The sequence below is a fragment of the Theobroma umbraticum genome, unplaced genomic scaffold, assembly GCF_002168275.2.
Source record: "Theobroma umbraticum cultivar Fairchild unplaced genomic scaffold, ASM216827v3 scaffold_239.1, whole genome shotgun sequence".
Taxonomy (NCBI): Eukaryota; Viridiplantae; Streptophyta; class Magnoliopsida; order Malvales; family Malvaceae; genus Theobroma; species Theobroma umbraticum.
Window position 1 is genome coordinate 1,427,776 of NW_018397273.1, and position 20,694 is coordinate 1,448,469.

The window sequence follows — 20,694 nt, forward strand, 5'->3', positions numbered from 1 at the left end:
TAGATTTAGAAAGTCGTACCACCCTAGTTTTTATAGATTTTTGAGATAAGGAAATCTGAAATCTTTTTCAAGCCATCCTAAATCAATGATTCTTTGTTTTGGTTTGAACCACTTTTCTTCCAGCATAAACCTTCCCAAATTTTTGCTTCTTTACTTTGGTTTGAAAGTTTAGATCAAAGTGTTTAGTGCTAGGGTTTTATGAATTTTTGAGGTAGTTGCTACTGCTTTTCCTTTTTCCTCTATTGATCTCCTCAAAGCCATGGTTGAAGTTTGTAAGAGATATGGTTTAAATCTCAAAGAAAAAGTTTGGGCTTGAGAGTTTGATTTTGATGTCTTGTTGAATTGTCTGTTTAGTTTTTTTTTTTAAAAAAAAGGTTTGGAGGGATAATTATGAAGAGTGAATTTATCTGACTAAAAATCAAGAGTTTTTTCGAAAAGGTTCAAACTTTCAAGATTTCAGAAGATGCTTTTATCAGGGTTCAGAAGTTTGAAAGAAAAATTTTTAGAAAGCATGATGCTTGATGAAAAAGAAAAACTAATGATTTCTTATAGTTGAGGTTCAAACATTTTAACAACTTGGATGAGATTTGAATCGACTTAAGACATTTTGAAGTCAATTCAAGTGCCTTATTTTCTTTTGAACTTTCCATAACTCTTTAGGAATTGACTTTGAAGAATAGATCATTGATTCTCATCTAGTGTAAAGTTGATTTGGTAGAACAAAGAGGAAGATGAAATTTCTTTCGTAGGAGGTGAGTTTAATTTACATTAGTCTTTTTGACTTGGTTAGAATTTATGCATGCCCTGTTATGCAAATGTAGTAATTACATAAACAACTTTGCTACATTGATCAACAATTTAACATATCATCTTCAATCAATCATTTCTCCTTTAAATATTACTAAAGGCATTTTTCACCTTTTCATGTTCTTGTCTTAAAGCATCAAAATCCTTTAAGCAAAGATTAAAATTAATTCTCAATCTCTTGTTATCATTTTCCAAGTTATGTTTAGCACTTTTCAATAATTCATTTTCAACATGAAGACTTGAAATCTCTTTTTTATGTTTTAATTTCAACTTCTCATATTCACTAGCTAACTCATTAAGTGCTTCTTCCATCTCATTAATTGAAAAGGAACATGATCCACGAGGTTGAGGAGTTACCACATGGTCTTGCCTTGAAAGTTGAAATTTTTTGGATTTATCATCACTTGTTGGATTCATGCTTTCATAATCATCCTTTTCCAATTCTCTTTCTTCTCCATACATTTCTCCAAGTCTATCCCATATATCTTTGGCATTTTCACAAAGGAAGACTTTGTGATTCTTTTCTCTTCGAGTGTTGAAAGAAGAAAATGCATGGCTTTGGTGTTAAGTTGTATCCTGTCAATGTCCTTTAAGTCCTAATCATCCATTTCCTTGTCTAGTGTAAAAGGTCCATCTTTGATTATTTTCCATGCTTCAACATCTTTTGTTTGGATGAATAGCTTCATTTCATTTTTCTAGCTAGTGAAATTTTCACCAATGAAGATGGGAGGTTTTGTGATTGATTGTTCATGGCTAAAGGTTGTGGTAATGAAATCTATGTCCATGACGGTTACAGCACAAGTTTCTTTAGCTTTACCTTTTGTATCACCCTTAATTAACATATATTCCTGATTTGTTTTTAAGGCTATAAACTTCGTTTCAATGATAGTTACATGACTTAAGCATTTAGAATCAAGGTACTATGATACTTGTTCTTGTATGCTTGATTTCAGACATTCTTCCTCAACTTCAAAATCATTAAGTGTCATGAGACAAAGATTTGCAGTCTCCTTATCTCCATTTAGAAATTCATCTTCATCACTCCAAATGGCCACCATTTCCCTTTTCTTTGGAATCTTAGGACAACTCCTTTTAACATTAGAACAATCATATTTAATATGTCCAAGTTTTCCACAATCATAACATATAATGTGATTCATGCTTGGGTTTTAAATTTTTGCATCTTTCCTTCATTTTTCTCTTAGCATTTTCCTTTCAAACGATCTTTTATTTCTTCCACTTTGCTTGTTTCTTGGAAACTTATTGAACTTTTCGATTAAAAAAGCAATTTCTTCATCATTTTCTTCCTCTTCATCTTTATTTTCTTTAAGCCTCTTTCAATGATTTTCTTTGATAGTTTGAGAGCTAACTCTTCTCTTTAATGTTTCCCTTGATTACTTCATCTCTTTATTTCTCATGTTTTAGTTGCATCTCATAAATGAGTAAAGGTTAGAGCAACTAATCCAATTTTCAATTGTTCAAATCCTTTGTTTCCTCAATAATTGTTACCTTTAGTCTCCATGATCTTGGAAGACAATAAAGGATTTTCTTCACTAGCTATGCATTTGGAAATTATTTTCCACTGCCTTTAATCTTCTAATAATCTTAGTGAATCTTTCATACATTTCTTTTATAGGCTCTTCAAATAATTCATTGTCTAAAGTCAATAGTCCAATTTTTGACTCTTTCACTTGTGTGGTGCCTTCATAACAGTTCTCCAAGGTGTCCCTAATTTCTTTAGATGATGTGGACATTGCTACCCTATTGAATTCATTCTCCCTAAGTGCATAAAGCAAGACAGTTACAGCTTTATGGTTGAGTTGAACCAATTTCTTATCCTTCTTATTCCACTCAGCCTTAGTCTCAATATGCCTAACATTTTCTACAAGTTTGGTGAGAACATGAGGTCCTTCCAAAATGATATTCCAAATATCTAAATCCATAGACTGAATAAAATTTTCAAATCTCCTCCTCGAAATGGATAGCTTTAACTAATGAAGAGCAGAGGTCTCATCATCGATTAGCCTTCAACCATAGAGTTCGATGGAGCCATCTTTGCTACTTCAAGCTTCTTATTTTAAGATCTCTTAAAGGTGGTTAAATTGTTGTTAGATTATCCACATAAGTGCATGAATCGTATACCTGTAATATAATGATGAAGTAGAGTTCCCACTAAGAATTTGTTTTATTTCCTAGTTTTTAAGTACGAAACTTGTCACACCTTAATTTTATTCAAAACATTTAAAGAAACTTAAAGAACTAAAATTTAAACTAAGCTAAAATAAAACTTTCAAATAAACTAATTAAAATCAATAAATCAAAAGCCTAGAACCACAATATCCCCTCAATGTTTCATATAAATTTCTTTTAGTTTTCCTTCACTTACTAGATAAGTCTGAGTTGTTAACCTAGAGTTCTAAATCTTTTATAAGTCTCTTCGGATGTTCGTATAAAAATATCTAACTTAACCAATTTATTATATTCTTATGCAAATGGAAATTGAGAAAGACTTGTTAAGTACCAACTCTAATCTTGGCTACATATGGCTTGTAAGTGTATTTCTACCTTACATGCAAATCAAATCAATCATCTCATGCGATTAATATTGATCATACGCTATTTCATCTACGCCTACACTAAACTCCATCTTATAGTTCCATTTAGTTTTCCAATTCAATCTAATTGGTGATCATGAAATTAAAAGCATTAAGAATAAGATTGAAATAAATAACTCAAATATTATCAATCATAAGCAAGAAAGATTATTAAAAACTCAAACTATGCATTAGGTTCAATTGCGATTTTAGATTAAAAACTTAGTTAACTATAATATCTAAAAGCATCATAAAAAAAGAGTAAACATCAAATCTAAACAAGGAAATAAAAAGAAAACAAAAGAAGAAAAAAGGTTTAATGACTTCACAATTGATGATCTGCAATTATTCTTTTTATTTCCTGCTTTTTTTCCTTAGCTTTAGTGCCTTTTTTTCTTCAAAAAACTCTTGCTTAGTTGTTTCTTCATTCTCCCTTTATTTCTTTTTTAAAGGATACGTAAATTGGCTCCTAGTTGCATCCAAATAGAAGTTTAAGTACACCAAAAGTCTTTTACTCACATAAACTCTTTAAAGGTAAATTTTTTCTAACTTTCTTCTTCGATGCCATGGCCATGAGTGCCTGGGCACCACAATGCTAATCATATTGAAGATTGAGGTGAAGTTGACTAGTCAGAGCACTGCAATGTTGGTCCTTTGGTGGCTACATCATTGAGGCCTTTGACTTGAGTTATCAGGTCCTATTGCAATGTATTGTCTTCGACATGATTTTTGACCTCTTTCTAGGTAAAACTGGATAAAGTGGTAAACATAACAGTTGTAGTTCTAGCTCTTAGATTTCCAATGATCTAAGAATCACATCATTTGGACTACTGTAGTGGGAGATATGCTTGAAAACTGAAATATGTACAGAAAAAGTCTATAGTTAGAATGCATTCACCTACTCCAATTATATGTCCTTTTTCAAAGCACACCTTCAAACACACAAATTAATCAATAGTAGCAATCCTTGAGCAATTTAACATCTAACTTAGCCTAAATTAATCTAAAATCAATTGACCCAATATAATTAACTATATTTAGATCAATAACTAAATACACCTAAAATCTATGCCAAAACTTAAAAACCTAGCAACTTAATAGCTAAAATTAAGACTAAATAACTCTATATCATGGAGTTATCATAACCTTGCAAAACTTGAGAACCTGCTTTGATACCAATTGCTAGATAAAAGCTTGTAACACAACAACCAAAAGGGGGTGAATTGGTTTTCAACTAAAAATTTCACCTTTCTATCAAAATCAATCAAAGATTGGAACTTTAAGCATCAAAACAAAAAAAATAGTGCTAGAAATGAAGAATAAAGCATATTAAGTTGAAAGGGAAGAAAGAAAGAACTCAACTATGATTTTTATAGAGGTTCGACCTCACAATGCCTATGTCCTCTTCCTTGATTTCATAAAGAGTTTGAATCCACCAAAGATATTCCCTTTCTCAACTAGGTTCAAGCATAACCTTTACAGCCAAGTGCCTTTCGAGGAACAAGCAAAACCTATTAACAAGTCACTGCCTTTTCAAGGCTAAAGCATGACCTATCTACCTTTTCCAATGGAGGTATAACCAATCTTACTTTTTCTAGGCTTAAGTATAACCTATGCACTTTTTCAAGGATGTATAACTTATAAACAGTAGATTACAAGAATTTATGCCTCTAGATAGGATGATCAACAAATTTGGAGTGCAAAAAAATGAAGCAAAGATCAAGGAATGTAAGCTTGAAACTAAGAGAGTTTTGTAAAGTGAGAAAGGTATGAACTTGGGAATGAAAGCTTTTCTCTGCTCTTTGAAGTGAAGATCTTCTCTCTTTTCTTTCTTGGTTCTCTCTTTTACTTTGGAATGAAGCTTTTAGAAGTATTTGTAGCCTCACCCAAATTTTTCCCATTAAAGAGAACAAGAATTCAAAATTTCAAACGCTGGGCCACTTGAGTCAAGTCTGTCAATCTTTGGGAATCGATCATTGCCCATCTAAGAAGTCGATTCTTTTGTACCCTAGGACATTCTATTTCCAAGGAATCAATTTTTCCATTTTCCACAAGTCGATTCTTCTTGCTTTAACTCTGAACCTAATGCTTTTTTTTTTCCACGAATAGAACATTCCTTCATTGAGTAGTCGATTCTTCTTTTTTTGCTTTAGGTCTAGAACATTCTGTTTTGTAGGAATCAACTTTTCCCCTTCTCATAAGTCGATTCTTCTTTCCCTTTGAGCACCATTTTGAAATTTCAAATTTAGGTTTTCTTGCTCAAATTCTCCCCTTTTAGTGTTTTCAACAAGTTTCCCTCTTTTCTTCATTTTGTGTTAAGGAATCAATCAATGGAACTTGAGAAGTCGATTGTTTTTGTTCAACGTTTCTTCCTTGTGCTTTTGCCTTTTCAGGGGTCAATTTGTTTCTCCTTCAAAAGTTGATTCTCACAATCCAGTAACTTCCTGCTTCTTCAAAATCGAGGGTTCTTTTGCTGGTAAGTTGACTCCTTTTTGTTACAATGAAGAAATATTGCTTTCTGTTTAACATGAATCGAGACTTTACTTTTTATAAGTCAATTCTTTTCTGTTGGAACTTATTCTTATAGCACTTAAATGATTTTATCTTTCATAAATAGCTTTAAAACATTTAGGGGTATGTTTTATTATATCAAAAACTTTTTCATTCAGCTCCAAAACATAATTAGATCATTAAATTTTGTCATTTCAAAACTAGAGTGAATTTCAAAGCTAACAATTTTATTATTATTGTAATTCAAAGTCCATTGTTAATTTTAGCATTGGCAACTAACAATAAAAATCACATAATTTTAAAATATATATAGTATAATTATTTTTTATAATTGGAAAAGAAAAAGAAAATCTTACTAACATTCTCAGCTTCAGTATAATTAAAATAACAAAGAAATGCGCCAAAGCAAAACCAAATTTTGTCTCAAGAATATCTTAACAAACTTTAAACATGACCGACAAACTCTACTTTATCTAGCAATTAACCCATTTAATTTACTCGTACAATTTTTGCATAATAGTGGACAAAAAAACTTTTAAAGACAAAAATTATAAATTTTCAAACTAAAGTTCTATTGTTATAAGTAAACTTTTTTCCTTCAATTGTTAATATTCTACCTAAACATACAACATGATTTTTAATTTTTGAAAGAAAAAATAACTCCATATATTTTTCGCTTTACATTTTTTTTTTCTAAAACCATTAGAAAACTTAAGTTTTAAACTTTTCATAAAGTGATTCTCTCTTGGTAAAAGATAGTTTTATTCTAAAATCTCAATTCTTAGGATATATATATATATATATATATGTTTATATGTATATATATATATATGTTTATATGTATGTATTTTGATGAAGAAATTAAGTCATCTAAATCTGACTGCTCCAAATAAAGTCATATTACCATTATACTAAAGTGTGTGCAACACTTGGACTTGTAGCAAAGTGTGGAGACCCCAACCTACAAGGTATTGTTTATTTTGATCCAATGGTTTTGTCCACAAAAATGCTTCCTAGTATAGGTTTTAGCCTCTACTTTTATACGAAGAGCGAATCCTCACAAATTCTCAATATGGGATTAGGGTTGTTGAGATATACATCATCTTAATTCAAATAGCTATTTTTAGAAAAAATTTTAAAGAGTGGAAGACTTTTATTCAATCAACTTTAACTCATTATTATTTTGTTTCTTGAAGAATGAAATATAATTAGAATTTTAAAATTAATCTCCTTAAATGTTTGAGAAATGAATAGTTGTGAACTTGGTCCTAAACTGTTTTTAGACTTAAGAATTAATAGTTAAAATGTGTTTTTCAATATTTGAATCTCCATTTTTTCTTGGAATATTTTTTTATGTAATAGACAATTGATCATCTAGGATAAGCCATATTTTGAAATTTCACCATTCATTATAAAGGTACAAGTTATATAATTCATAATATTTTGAAGTATTAATGAAGTGTCAGGATTTGGTGACCTGATAATGTATAGAAGTTATATGCTGTCAAGCATTAAATATTCTCCTTTTGTCATATATTTTGGTTTAAAGGCATTACCTATATAAAATAAGGATTGCAATATTGTTCATTTCTATCAAATTTAATCATCATTATCAAAAAATATTACAATAAAAGTTATCTTGTGTATTTAAATATGAAAGGCATTCTTCATCTGTTGCCAATTATTTTTAAATTATGCCTCTTTAAAAATTCACAAAAACTCTTTTATTCTACTTTTGTGATTTTATTTTATAAGTTTTTGTTCACATGCTGAACTTGCGTTTCATTTGCCACAAAAAGTAATAATTTTTTATTCACATTCTTATTTCTTGTTCATCTTCAATAAAAATTTAGATTCCTTCTTCAAGCTGTTTTCCTTATTAACTTAATTATCTTGGGGTTTTGTTTTATTTTTTGTATTTTGGTAGCATTAGTCTAGTTACTAATTATATATTATCAAAGTCAATAACCAATAAGTTAACATACACTTTCAGATAAAATCTTTCTAAATTTTTATTTACAAAAGTGGGTTGATTTCGATAAATATATGTTTATATAGTAAATAGGTACATGAATATTGCTTTAATTATATATAAATATGTGTGTATAATCTCCACAAATATTGTAACTCAATATTCTTGTATTGCATGACAATTAACATAGTTTTTTTTAAAAAAATATAAATAACGTTTGGCATTTAATGTAAAATAGCTATTTTATTTAGCAACAAACAAAAGAAATTAAGAGCTCAAACAACAATATCTTCGTTATTAGATTTAGAAGGAGATAATAGTAGTATATATTTGATTAATTAAAATTGATCTCTTTCGAAATAATTTTTGTGAGCTTTTAAGGTACGATAATGTATTTTTTTCTCTCTTGATTTATTAATTGAAATTTCTGTTAATTCTTTATGTATATGTTTTATCTTTTGAAAGGTTTCTTTATGTATATGTGTGTGTATATATGTATGCATGTATTCCTTTGCTTTGGTTTGTAAGCAGTATTTCAAACTTTATTTTATAAAAAATAATTAAAACTTTGTATTTATATCAATGTGATTAAATTATAAATTTTATTAAGAACTATTTACTTTTACAATTTAATAAAGAGTTGGGTAGATAAAAATTATTTGAAATATTTAATTTAATAAAAAAATATTAATTAAGAAAAGCTTATTTAAATGAGGACTTCAATGTTAATCAAAAAATAAATAAAAATTAGTTAATATTTTAATTTACTAAGAAAATTATTAATTAAGAATAGTATTGCTAATTTATTAAATTATCAAGAGGATATATATATATATATATATATATATATATATCATTCACTAGTTAAACTTTTGAAGTTCGTGCTTTTATATATGAAAAATGTAGATAGTATATTATTAAAGAAATGTCATATTGAATTATTAAACTCTTTGTTTCCCTCAAAGGTAATGTTCCCTCCTTTCAAATGATCTTTGGATTCCACACCCTATTATGATAGGGAGATATGACTCGCCCTAAAGCTATAAAATCAAAATATTAACGGATATTTTCCTTTCCAAACAGTCGCAATTGTCTGTAGTGCATTCAAGGGGGGCAATGAATATTTGTGAATTGGCTTTGTCTTACAGCTTCACAGCATAGACTTGTTAATTTCTTTGCTTAAAACCTTTGAGAAAATCAGACATGAAATCTTAACTATCTAACCTTTAATTCACGGCCTGGCATCACGGTGACATTTTAAGATATAGTTACGGTAAGATTTGGTAATTAATATTAAAATAATGCAAAAAATTAATAATAAGCAAAAGGGAATGACTCCATGATGAGTGGAAAGGATTAATTGATTGACATGTCCGTTTTATAAGACCATGAAAGTAAGTAAAACTTGTATAGAAATCCGACCCACCATTCTTTTAAAAGAATAAATACATTAATGAAAGGAAAAGAAGAAAAGTAGTAATAATGCAACATAAAATAATGTGCAACTGGAACGGACATGTGCCTTTGGATTTTTGATAGGTGGGGTTGCTTCAAGAGATTTTTTTTTTTTAAGAAATACTATTATTGGCACATATTAATATATATATATATATATATGTGTGTGCGCGCGTCATAGATGCACGGGGCATACAAGGGAAGAAAGAAAGATTAGTTAACAAAAATTATATATGATGAATCTGAGCCGACCCCATGGGCTGTGGAATTATCTGAAAATACACTTTTGAAGTGGAGAGAAAGAGAGAGAATCATTTGTGGGACTAATGACTACAACTAGTATTATTTAGCTTGTTTGCTTTTGCCATCTCTCTCTTGCTTGTGCTATCTATGCGTACTTATCTCTGAGTGGAAGCAGTTGTAAGTTCCAGCCAAAATTGATTTAGACTTTGAGAGAGTATTGCTTGTGTGTGTAATTTATCATATTCCAACACAAAACAAGCTCTTTTCTCTGACTTCTCTGACGTCCCACCACTGTCCCCTCCCACCCCCATCTTGCCTTTGCTTTCCCATAATTAAACATCAAATACCCACCACCATCTCTCACTCTCACTCTCCTTTTCCTTTTCTTTATCTTTCAACTCTCTCCAGTTGTGTTGCAAAAAACTAAAGAAACACCCACAAGCGTGTTTAATTGTTTTTTTGTCTTGTGATGATCAGCCATGCAAAGAGAATTATATTCCATGGAACCAGAAATGGATGTCTCCAATTTCAGAGCAGTGCGTGATTTGTCATTTCCAAGCTGACCAACTAGCCACTTACGCACTTGATCGATGTTGTTCATGGTATTCGACTCTCTGCCTTAATTTCTCTTGCTTCCTTTATTTCTTTATATGTACATATTGTGTGTTTCTCTGCTGCAATCAAGGTCACTAGACTAGATGATCAATATCTACTGATGCTTAATTTTATATATACTCGCTTTGCTTCGCATAGTTTTTTGCTGGTTTCAATCTGAGTCTCCAGTTGCATAATAAACACTTTCATGGCTGTCTGGCACTTATATGGGCTAAATATTGTTCTTAAGTTGTGGGAGAAGCTGTGGTTGATGCATGGAGAAATCCAATTTCAACGTTACTAATCATCAGCAGTAACTCTTCTCTTGTATCGATGGAAGCGTATCATAAACTAATGTGATTTTTGCATGCAATTATATACTTATGATTCAGTTGTTTCGATTTTTCGAGTCTGATAGGATCTCACCTTCCCGCCGTTGTCTTTTTTTTTGGATAATTTAACAAAATTTTAATTCAAAAGAAGCAGAAAACTACTACAGCATAAAAAAAACACTGCCAAGCAGTGAAAGTGAACAAGAGAAGTTCATTTACCCCATTGTTTTCTTTGGCAAGTATCTAGCCTTGCACCAATTACCTACTCAGTTGCAGATATAATATTCAATGTCTAAATTCTGGACACTCGTTTCTTCTTAGTTCTTGGGTTTTGTGTTTTGGACTGAAAATTCAGTTCTTGCCTTGTTGGTTTGGCTGATGACAACAAAGTCTTCCTATCTTTCTTTTATTTCACTCTATTTATGATAGATGTTCCTTTCGCTACCGTTTACTTCCCTAACATCTCTTTATTCCTGGAAGTAAATTTGAATGCCTTCCTCTCTAGAGCTGCTTTACGCACTCAAAAGAATGAACCGTTTTAAATTCTATAGGAAAGAATTGTAGTTTAGCTTGTTTGACCCACCGAGATGTGCCTTTCTCCCTTCTCAACTAAATTTTTTACATCTCTGCTTATGATCTCTGTTTATCACCATACTAATATTCCATGGAACCATGTTTAATTAGTATTACTCATGTGCGATTTGAGAGATTTAATTGATCCATCACTACGTTTTTTGCCCTTTTTCTTTTGGCATGGTGCTGTCCCGTTTGAGATTGTGACTAATGTTTCTCTTCTACAAAGAAAATGAATCAAAAAACCATAAAAACAAGATTTAAGGTGCTTCTTAGTTGACTAATATGGCAGCAAACAAAGTCCGGAGTCTCCAGTTAAAGTTAGTCCACTTATATAGAGTTTCCAATTACGTGTAATTAGCTACAAGTTTGGATTTCATCTCCACCACAAATTAGTCGATTGAACTCACCTATAAATGTTAGAGACTGACTTAAACTTCAAAGAAAGCCCTAGGAAATGCAAGATTAATCGATTAAACTCCAAATTAATTTAAATTTGAATTTTCAGAACCTTGGGGAAAGACTTTTCTTCCTTAAAGGTTACAACCACTGGGAAGAGGCATCTTTATTCTTGAATGGGTGTCTAAAACACTAGTTGAGGCTTATAAATACTTCTTAATAGTCTCAACAACTAGTACGAAATCATTACCAACGGCAAAACACTCTCATTCACCATTTGCATCCTGGATTGGGTTCAACTGTTTTCAAGGGATGCTTTTGAGTGTAACATTAGAATCTCATTTTTTTTAAGCATTGTACCATGGGGATAACGTTTCCAAAAGTCCATCTGTATTCTCGTAGAGAAACTATATCCCTAAAATAGCTTCCTGAAATTATATTGCTCTGCGTCATTAAATGTCCATTGATGCACACTAGGCCTCTTCCTCAACCACGGGCTCGCCCTTGTGGAGCTATTTTGTTGCTAAGAATGGGAGCTGGGGTTAGAGAAAAACCAGAACCAAGGAGAAACTATGTTGAACTCAACTCAAGAATTTTATTATGAATAATTGACCACTTGCTAGTAACAGAACGGTGGCTTAAACAAAGCCACATTCCAGCACCGATTACCACTAATGTAGAAAGAATAGATAAAGATTGATTTGTGTTGAATAAATAAATATAACACAATATGACTTTAACATTGCCATGTGTGGTTAGTCAAACAAAGTCTCATATTATCATATGATAGCCACCATATCGAAATTAATTAAAGGAAATACCATATTGATTTGTGTTGGGTGGCAGTGCTATGCTAGATTTTTGTTTATGCAATAGTAGAAATAAGAGAACAACAGCCATAAATGCAAAGAAATGGAGAACAGAAAAGAAAAAAAATGAAAATAACAGAAGAACAAGGCTTGACCAGGCCTTAGTTTTCATTCATTCATCTCTAATATAGTTGTAAGTACAATACAAAGCTTACAAGGTTGGGATTAACCATACTTGGCTTTTGCAATAAGCTAACTTGTGGCAGTAACTAATACATACTTATAAAATAAGTATAAAGTGCATCACACATCAAAACAATAAGTAACTGTCACATAGCAAAAACAGTGTGGCTTGGTGCCTAATTGATAAGTTGACTTGCTTGGTTTTCAATGCAAGTCCTAATTTAACAGTTACCAAGGCAGATGTGTCTTCTTTTTTCCTTTATATTTTCGTTTTATCATTGTTCTTGCAATACATAGTAAAAAATTGTGATGCTAAACCATAAAGTGAATTCCAATTGTTCAACAAAGAATTAAACAGAATTCCTTTAGGCAATACTATATACAACTGCGGTTGCATTCTAAACGAATTTTTATATTTCAAATTTGGTGCTTGTTTATACTTTGCTTTGTCTATCTATTGACTGAAGTTTAACTGCAAGACATCAATATTCCTCATGTTGTAAATGCAGGTGGAGATCTTCTGGATGCTGAGGAATGTTGGTTCCATTGATTCAATTGCTTATATGTAGTGTAGAATAGCTTTTACACCCAAACTTAATGATGAAACCAGTTATTGACATTGAAGTTGAAGCCTCCGAGAATGAATCTGACGTGAGCAGCCAAGTAGCTTCGAACTTGTCTATTCAAGAAACATCTGCTGCTCCCTCTAATAACAGCCTTGCTAACTCTTCCCATCTAACAAATCCCTTAGAGACTCAATCAAATTCAGAGCTAGTTTCACTTGATCTGACTCTCTGCATTACTGTTGATGAGTCAGGAGGAAGGAATTCCGCAGGACTCTCATTGTCAAGCACAAGTGAGAGTAGCAATGACCCTGCATTGCGCACTGCAGCGTCAGCCATCCCACGAGTTTTTTCGTGCAATTACTGCCAGCGCAAATTCTTTAGTTCACAGGCCCTTGGTGGCCACCAGAATGCACATAAGAGAGAACGAACATTAGCCAAGCGGGCAATGCGAATGGGCATTTTCTCAGAAAGGTATGCTAGTCTGGCTACTCTGCCTCTACATGGAACCTCTTTCAGGTCCTTGGGGATCAAAGCACACTGTTCAACACACCAAAGCTTTGCACCAGCAGCAAGACTACCGGATTCCAGAAACAATGCAAGATTCGAACATGGCTATCCGGGTTTACCAATATTCACGGAAGATGATGAGGCAGAGTTGTTGTGGCCTGGTAGTTTCCGTCAGATATCTGGGGAAGTTAATACCCATCCAGGATTTGTGCTGCCTGGAAGTTCGAATATGAATTTTGTGGAGATTACTCAACCAATAGACTTGGAAAGTTCAGCACCAGACCTCACCCTCAAACTTTGAGGCTTTGCCTCTTGGAAAAACAAGTTTCTGTATCTTAACTCTGCCTCTTTGTACAGCGAGACGTGCACAAACTATGCCTGGCCAGCTAGTCTGTCTTTTTTCCTTTTTGTTTACCCCTCGTTTTCTTTCTACGGTTTTTTTTCTTTTCCCTTAGTGATCTTCACTTGGTGTTACATTATGTTTGCCAGTGTGTCAGAGCTTCTCAAGGATTTGTTTTGGAGCTCCTGTGCTTGTCATCCTTTTCTGAAGATTCTAGAGCTAATTGAACATTTTATCATGATTTCATTCTTTCGTTAGAAAAAGTGAGATGAAATTGATTGTGGTTGAAGTTTCAAGCTTCCTTTAAGACCAAGATAGATGAGTTACAATTATCGAAGGCATTCATTCCATCCCATTCAGGGTCATGCCCTGAACTACTGTGTGAACCTATTTTTCCAAAATTCCAAATTATATATATTATATGTAAAAAGAAAGATAATGTATGAGGAGTAACCTGGGTCTTGTGGTCAAATCTTGGATTTTACTTCATTTTATTTTTCCCAAGAATGGGAACCAGGGCTAAGTTTTTTGTTTGACTATGTAACAGGATCCTGCCTTTTCTTAAACAATGAACATGATAGCTACAAAAGATTTAAATTTGAGTTTTTTTTTACTCAAATATTGAATATTGATCTCAATTGTTGTATAATTATGCAAAAATTACCAACAAAATTAACTAACTTTTTTCTTTCTAATGATGTCTAAAAAAATGTTCAATGTGACAACCGAGCATCTATTTCATTTATCAAAATGCTCCAACCACTGATACGGTTAACATAAAAAGAATCAAAATGCATCACATAGTTAAAATTACTATAATGTCACAACCTAAATCTATGTTTTAAAGGGACACTTGGCAGTGACATGTTAGATATGTGGTGGAACCTTATTGTTGAAAAATGTAATTTTTTTTAATATTTGAAAAATAAAAAACAGATCATAAAAACATGAGTTCTTTTCAAAAATAAGCACCATGCATAAAGCGTTTTTAAAAATAGGCCTCCCCATAATTTTAACTATTTTTAACCAAGAAAATTAAAATTAAGACAAAATTACCTTTAATGAAACTGCCCCATATGTTTAGATCTACGCCTTAACTCAACTTATATGTTTAGGTCAAGTATGTTTACAAGCTTTGTAACTCCTAAGTAACTCAGTTTTCATCGACAGACCACACATCTCCCTATAAAAGCATTCTTGCAAAAGCATTCCTCACCAAGTTAACTGTCGAGCATTCTAAGCAATGATAGAAGCATTTCGGAGTGGTTTTCTTGCATAAAGGTGGTTTACATATTGAGCACTGAGAGGAACTTCACATTTCGTAGAGAAAGGTAGGCATATATTTTTATTTGTAACCATATGGAGAAAGGTAGGGCTATTCTTAGTCTTCATTTTCTTCATTTATGATTTTTGAGCATAAATGTAGGCATATTGGTTGTCCATATTGATATTGTTGTTCTTTGAAATTGTTAAATATAAATTTGAATTTTGTATTGTTGGTGGTTTTTGGCTCGAACAGTGACAGGGCATGCATGACTGGTTGATGGGAATTGAGTTTAGGAGTTTAGGGATTGCGTGACTAATAGTTTTCATGAGTGGTTGACACCTTATGCATGATTGGTTTTAGGCATGGCATCACTTAAGGTGTGCATGATTGGTTTACGCATTGTGTCTAGGGGTTTTGGCATTGTGTGATTGGTTGATAGGTCATTGCATTAGTAGTTGATAGGTCATTGCATTATTGGTTGATAGGTTATTACGTGATTGGTTGATAAGGTCAATAGAACCATGGTGAGCCAATTTTGTTAAAGTTCTACAATGATTTTCCCTCTTAACACCTTGGAAAGAACTCATCATCATAAGGAGCAAACATATTTGTCCATCACCAGATATTGAAATGTGTTTGTATTATTTTCCTCAAACACCCAAACCTTACTCATGATTGGTTTAAGGCATAGCACCACTTAGGGTGTGCATGATTGGTTTAGGGGTTTTTTGCATTGCATGACTTGTCGATAGCTCATTATGTGATTGAATGTAAGTCATTGTGTGATTGCTTGATAGGGCATTATGTGACTATTATCTTTATTGCATTGTATGATCGTTTTATGTAGGGCATTGCATAACTGTTATCTGTAGGGTATTGCGTGACTGTTATCTGTATGGCATTGAGAGAATTTTATTTGTATGGCATTGTATGACATCATTCTGTGGATTCTATATTATTTTGGCTTAACTTTAATGCTTTAATATGTATATGTTGATTTACTTAATAATCTATGCTTCACACATGCATTAATTATTTTGCTTTATGTATGCAAAGATAGTAACAACTAGGTATTGTTTTTTGTTTAATCTTTCTTGATCATATTTACAAAATAGAAATGTTATTGTTTTATGTTCTTGATGGCCAGAATAGGAATAGAGCAGGAGAATGTGGAAGCTTAGTTTTACATGCCAAAGGACCAGGTGGGACTTCAACATTGGCATTAACTTCCACTGCAAGTGGACGCAGTTGTATGTCATATGTGAAGTGCTGTGGAAAGTAAATGAGTGGGAAGTAATGAAGAAAACATGCTTCAAGAATCTGATAGACGTTGAATTAGATAAGAGTTTATTCTATGTTAGTTTTGTGCACAACCTAATGCTATGCAGAATCAATTAATCTGACGCCATCGAGGGTGAGTTATGGTTTGGCATAAGCAATACGAAAACTCGGTTCTTGAAGCATGAGTTATACCTAATGACAGGATTGAAAGTTGGTACCATGCTGACTATTATTGTCAATCCCTACGAGGTCGTCCCTAGAGGAATTCACAAGCTATATTGGGTAGTGGGGAATAGAGTGAAGATACAACAAGTTTTAAAGATGTTCAAGAGAGAATAGTTTCAAGAGAGGATAGTTTTAACAAGATGGAGATGCAACAAAGATTGCCCTCGTTTGGATCACGAACAATGTTTTATTCAGTCAAGACTACAGACGAACAGTTATTTCATGGTCGCTGTCGCTGGTCAAAAGCATCGACCAGTGGAATGCATTCCCATGGGGCACCTACATATGGAGTTCGACCGTGGATTACATTTTGAGGGGCTTTGAACTTCTAATGGTGGGAGCAAAAGAAAAGAAATGTTACTAGCTATGCAAATTTGTATAGGTGTTTTAGGTAATGCGCCTTACCCTAAGATTTTTCATTTTTCTTTTAGCATAAGATTTAATTAAGTGATTAAAATATTTTACAATTAACATGCTGTTTTTGGCATTGGAGGCGATTCTTGATATCCAAAGTTGGTTTGGAAAGCGACCCTAGTCTAAACAAGTTTATCCAAGAATGCTGAAATGGCATTGTGACGAGAGCCCCACAAGCTTCCATATCAATATTGTAGGTTTGGAGAGAGAAGGCAAGGTGAGGAACGAAACCATACTGTTTTTATTTTTTTTAATTTTTTTTAGTTATATGTTAACAACCTTTCAACCTAATGGCAATGTATGTTTTAGGGTCGCTGCATTTAGTTGAGACCTTGGAACCAATTGTAGAAGAGATGTTGACCACATATTAGGCTGACATTGATGTCAATATATCCAAAGGGTAGCAATATATTCCATTATGGAAGTTGGAAGGTCGGGTAGAATTTGGTCCCTAACAAAGGAGGAAGATAATGGACCGTAAAGAGAAAAGTGTGGTAAGACGAGGTGTTAAGTAAAGTCACACCACGGACGAAGAGGTCCATGCCAATTTTCCTAGTGTTGAGGCTCTTGGTGCAAGTGAGGCTCTTGATACTTCTCTTGCTGTTGTTGATGATCAGGCATGTAATGTTAGAGTAGAATCTTAGTGTATTGATGTGATTGTGTACAACATGGATTTCAAAATTTCTTTTATAAAGGAAGTAAACAATCCAATTACACAAGCAGAAACACACATCATTATTATTGCAAGTAACATAATCATGTCCTAAAAAATAATAATAATCTAGTAAGTAAGAAAAACCATGCCTTTTATTTTGAGATTCTTATTTTCGAACACCACTACACTAAGGAATGATTTCTCGACCAAACAAGTTTACTACTTATTCTTCAAGAATATTTTCAACTTGAACCTTGAATGCACAAGGCGTGGAATGCAAGACTACAAGATGGCAACCGATTTTGTCTCTCTTTTCTTTGGAAAAGCTTGGAGGAGGAGAAGAGAAATGACGGCTGAAACTTTTTCAAGAAAAAGTATGTTCTTCTATTTTCTTCCAATCTCTTCTCTTTTCATTAAAACTCTTACCTCAAAGGTTTAATCAAAATGAAACACCTGTGAATCAATCTTAACCATCCATTTAGAGTTACGAAAGCATAAAACATGCTCCATAATTATCAAAATCAAAATTAAAGAATAAATAATTTAATTCTTTAATTATCATTTAGAAGCCTTGATAAAATAAAATTCCTTATTGAATAATAACTCTTATTTTCATGTTATCAATATTTATTTTAAAAAAATTAATAACAAATAAAAGAGTGATAGTCAAATATGGAGTCTCTTTTTATTAACATAGATGTCTAGATTCATTTGCAAGGACCGTCTTAACATTATCTTAATTTAAGACAACTCTTGTATTTAATTAAGACAAAAATATTTTATCTTTTCTAAATTGAGACAAATATGTTTTCTTGTCTAGATTAAGAAAAAAATATTTTTCTTGTTTTAAATTAAGACAAACATATTTTCTTGTCTAAATTAAGACTAAACATGTTTTCTTGTCTAAATTAAGATAAACTTGTTAAAGCTGCTATTTTTGTACACAATTTAATTAATCAAATTAAAACATGCATTCCAACTTAAACAAGTTGAATTCTACGAAGCTATGTGGGGAATCTATTTGGACATAGACATTCCAAGCTCCAATAAACTTAGAATTATTGTTAATTTCATTAAAAATAATTCAAGCTTATAAACCATGAAATCACTCCACCATAGATTCATGGTTGCACTCTTGATTAACTATAATTACAAGAAACAATTCAATACTTGATATTAATTATTAGTTGTCCAATTGCAAACCTTATATTGTGAACCCTCATAACCATGCAATGACTAAAGATGAAATTACTATTTTACCCTTTATATCAATTTTGTGCTCTAGTCTTAAATTTCATCCAATTAATGATTCAATACTCTAGATTTAATCTTGAGTATCCAAATGTGATAAATAGCTAATTCATCAATCAATAGGCCCAAATTAATCACTAATCTTCTTGAAATCATTAAAAATGATGTTAATGTTATGAACTCCATTATTTAGATATATGTTCCCGATGTTCATCTCAATTATAATCCCAAAATATGAAGTCTAGATCAATGCTTTGTGATGATCATGGTTATGGTAAATCAAAGGTTAACAAAGAGATTAAACACGAGTCCACTATCTATCAGGATTTCAGTTCTATTATAAGAAAATGTATAATGTGAGATCAAGATTTAAGTAATAGTAAAACTTAGATTTGATTCTCCCTTGATTCTAGTTCATATTATAGTGTCATTACTCGAAGTTAACCATTTTGATGATTTGAGACTCGCCATTCCTTTGAAATGAATCACATTCATTTCGTTGGAAGTAATCTAGACACTACAACCTTAACACAGTAAAGTGACCAGCTTTATTATATGACTGTGAACAATTTTTAGATTCAATTAAAATACATGTCTGCTATGTATGACTCTTCATACAAATGTATTTGAATATCTCAATAGAATCATGGTACCTTAATAACTAGATAATGAATGCTTACTTAAAACAAACTCTTCGTTTTATTATCAAAAATGTATTTTCATTACAAATAAATTTAATAAAATTAAGCATGAAAATATAATTGCTTTCCAGGGCACCATATTCTCAAAATTCCTAACAATCTCCCATTTGCCCTAAAGCAAGTATGACATAACCCTCATTTCAAGACCTTGTAAGTGACCATCGAAACTCTCTCGTGTTAGAGTCTTTGTGAATAAATCGACAAGGTTCTGTTTTGTTGGTATTTTCTTCACAAGTACTTTTCCACGTTGTATGATCTCTCAAATGAGATGATGCTTGCTTTTAATATATTTTTCTACTTTATGATTCTATGATTCTTTTGAGTTAGCCACTGCTCGACGATTATCACAATAGAGTGTAATAGGCTTGTCCACATCTGAAATTACTTCAAAGTCCATAAAGGACTTATGGAGCCATACAGCTTCCATTGCTACTTTACAAGCTGTAACATACTCTGCCTCCATAGTAGAGCTTGCAATACAAGATTGCTTTACACTTCTCCAAACTATGGCTCCTCCTCCAATGGTGAAAACAAATCTTGATGTCAATTTCTTAAAATCAACATCATAATGAAAATCTGAATTAGTGTACCTTGTTGCTACAAGGTCACTTCCAGAATATACAAGCATGTAATTCTTCCTTCTACAAAGATATTTAAAAATGCAATTGGCTACAGTCCAGTGCTCCATGCTTTGGTTTGACTGAAATTTGCTAACTAATCCAATTGCATAGCAAATATCTAGCTTAGTGCACAACATAACATACATGAGATTTCCGATGGCAAATGCATATGGAATCTATCTGATGTTTTCAACTTCTTCTTGAGCTTTAGGTGACATCTTCATAAAAAGTTTGATTCCATGTCTAGAGGGCATAAAACCCTTCTTGGAATCTTGCATAGCAAACTTGCCCAAAATCTTGTCTATGTAGGATGCTTGAGATAATGCAATGTATTCGCTCTTACGATCCCTTATAAGTTTGATCCCCAAAACATAGCTAGCTTCTCCTAAATCTTT

General features: G+C 32.2%; 1 protein-coding gene across 1 annotated transcript; it reads left to right on the forward strand.

Moving 5' to 3' along the window:
• Positions 1-9,868: 9,868 nt before the first annotated feature.
• ZFP4 (zinc finger protein 4) lies at positions 9,869-14,131 on the forward strand. The gene is made up of 2 exons (XM_021442297.2): positions 9,869-10,184; positions 12,982-14,131. The coding sequence occupies exon 2, from the start codon at positions 13,070-13,072 to the stop codon at positions 13,844-13,846; it is 777 nt and encodes a 258-aa protein (XP_021297972.1). The 5' UTR covers positions 9,869-10,184; positions 12,982-13,069; the 3' UTR covers positions 13,847-14,131.
• The last annotated feature ends 6,563 nt before the right edge of the window (positions 14,132-20,694 follow it).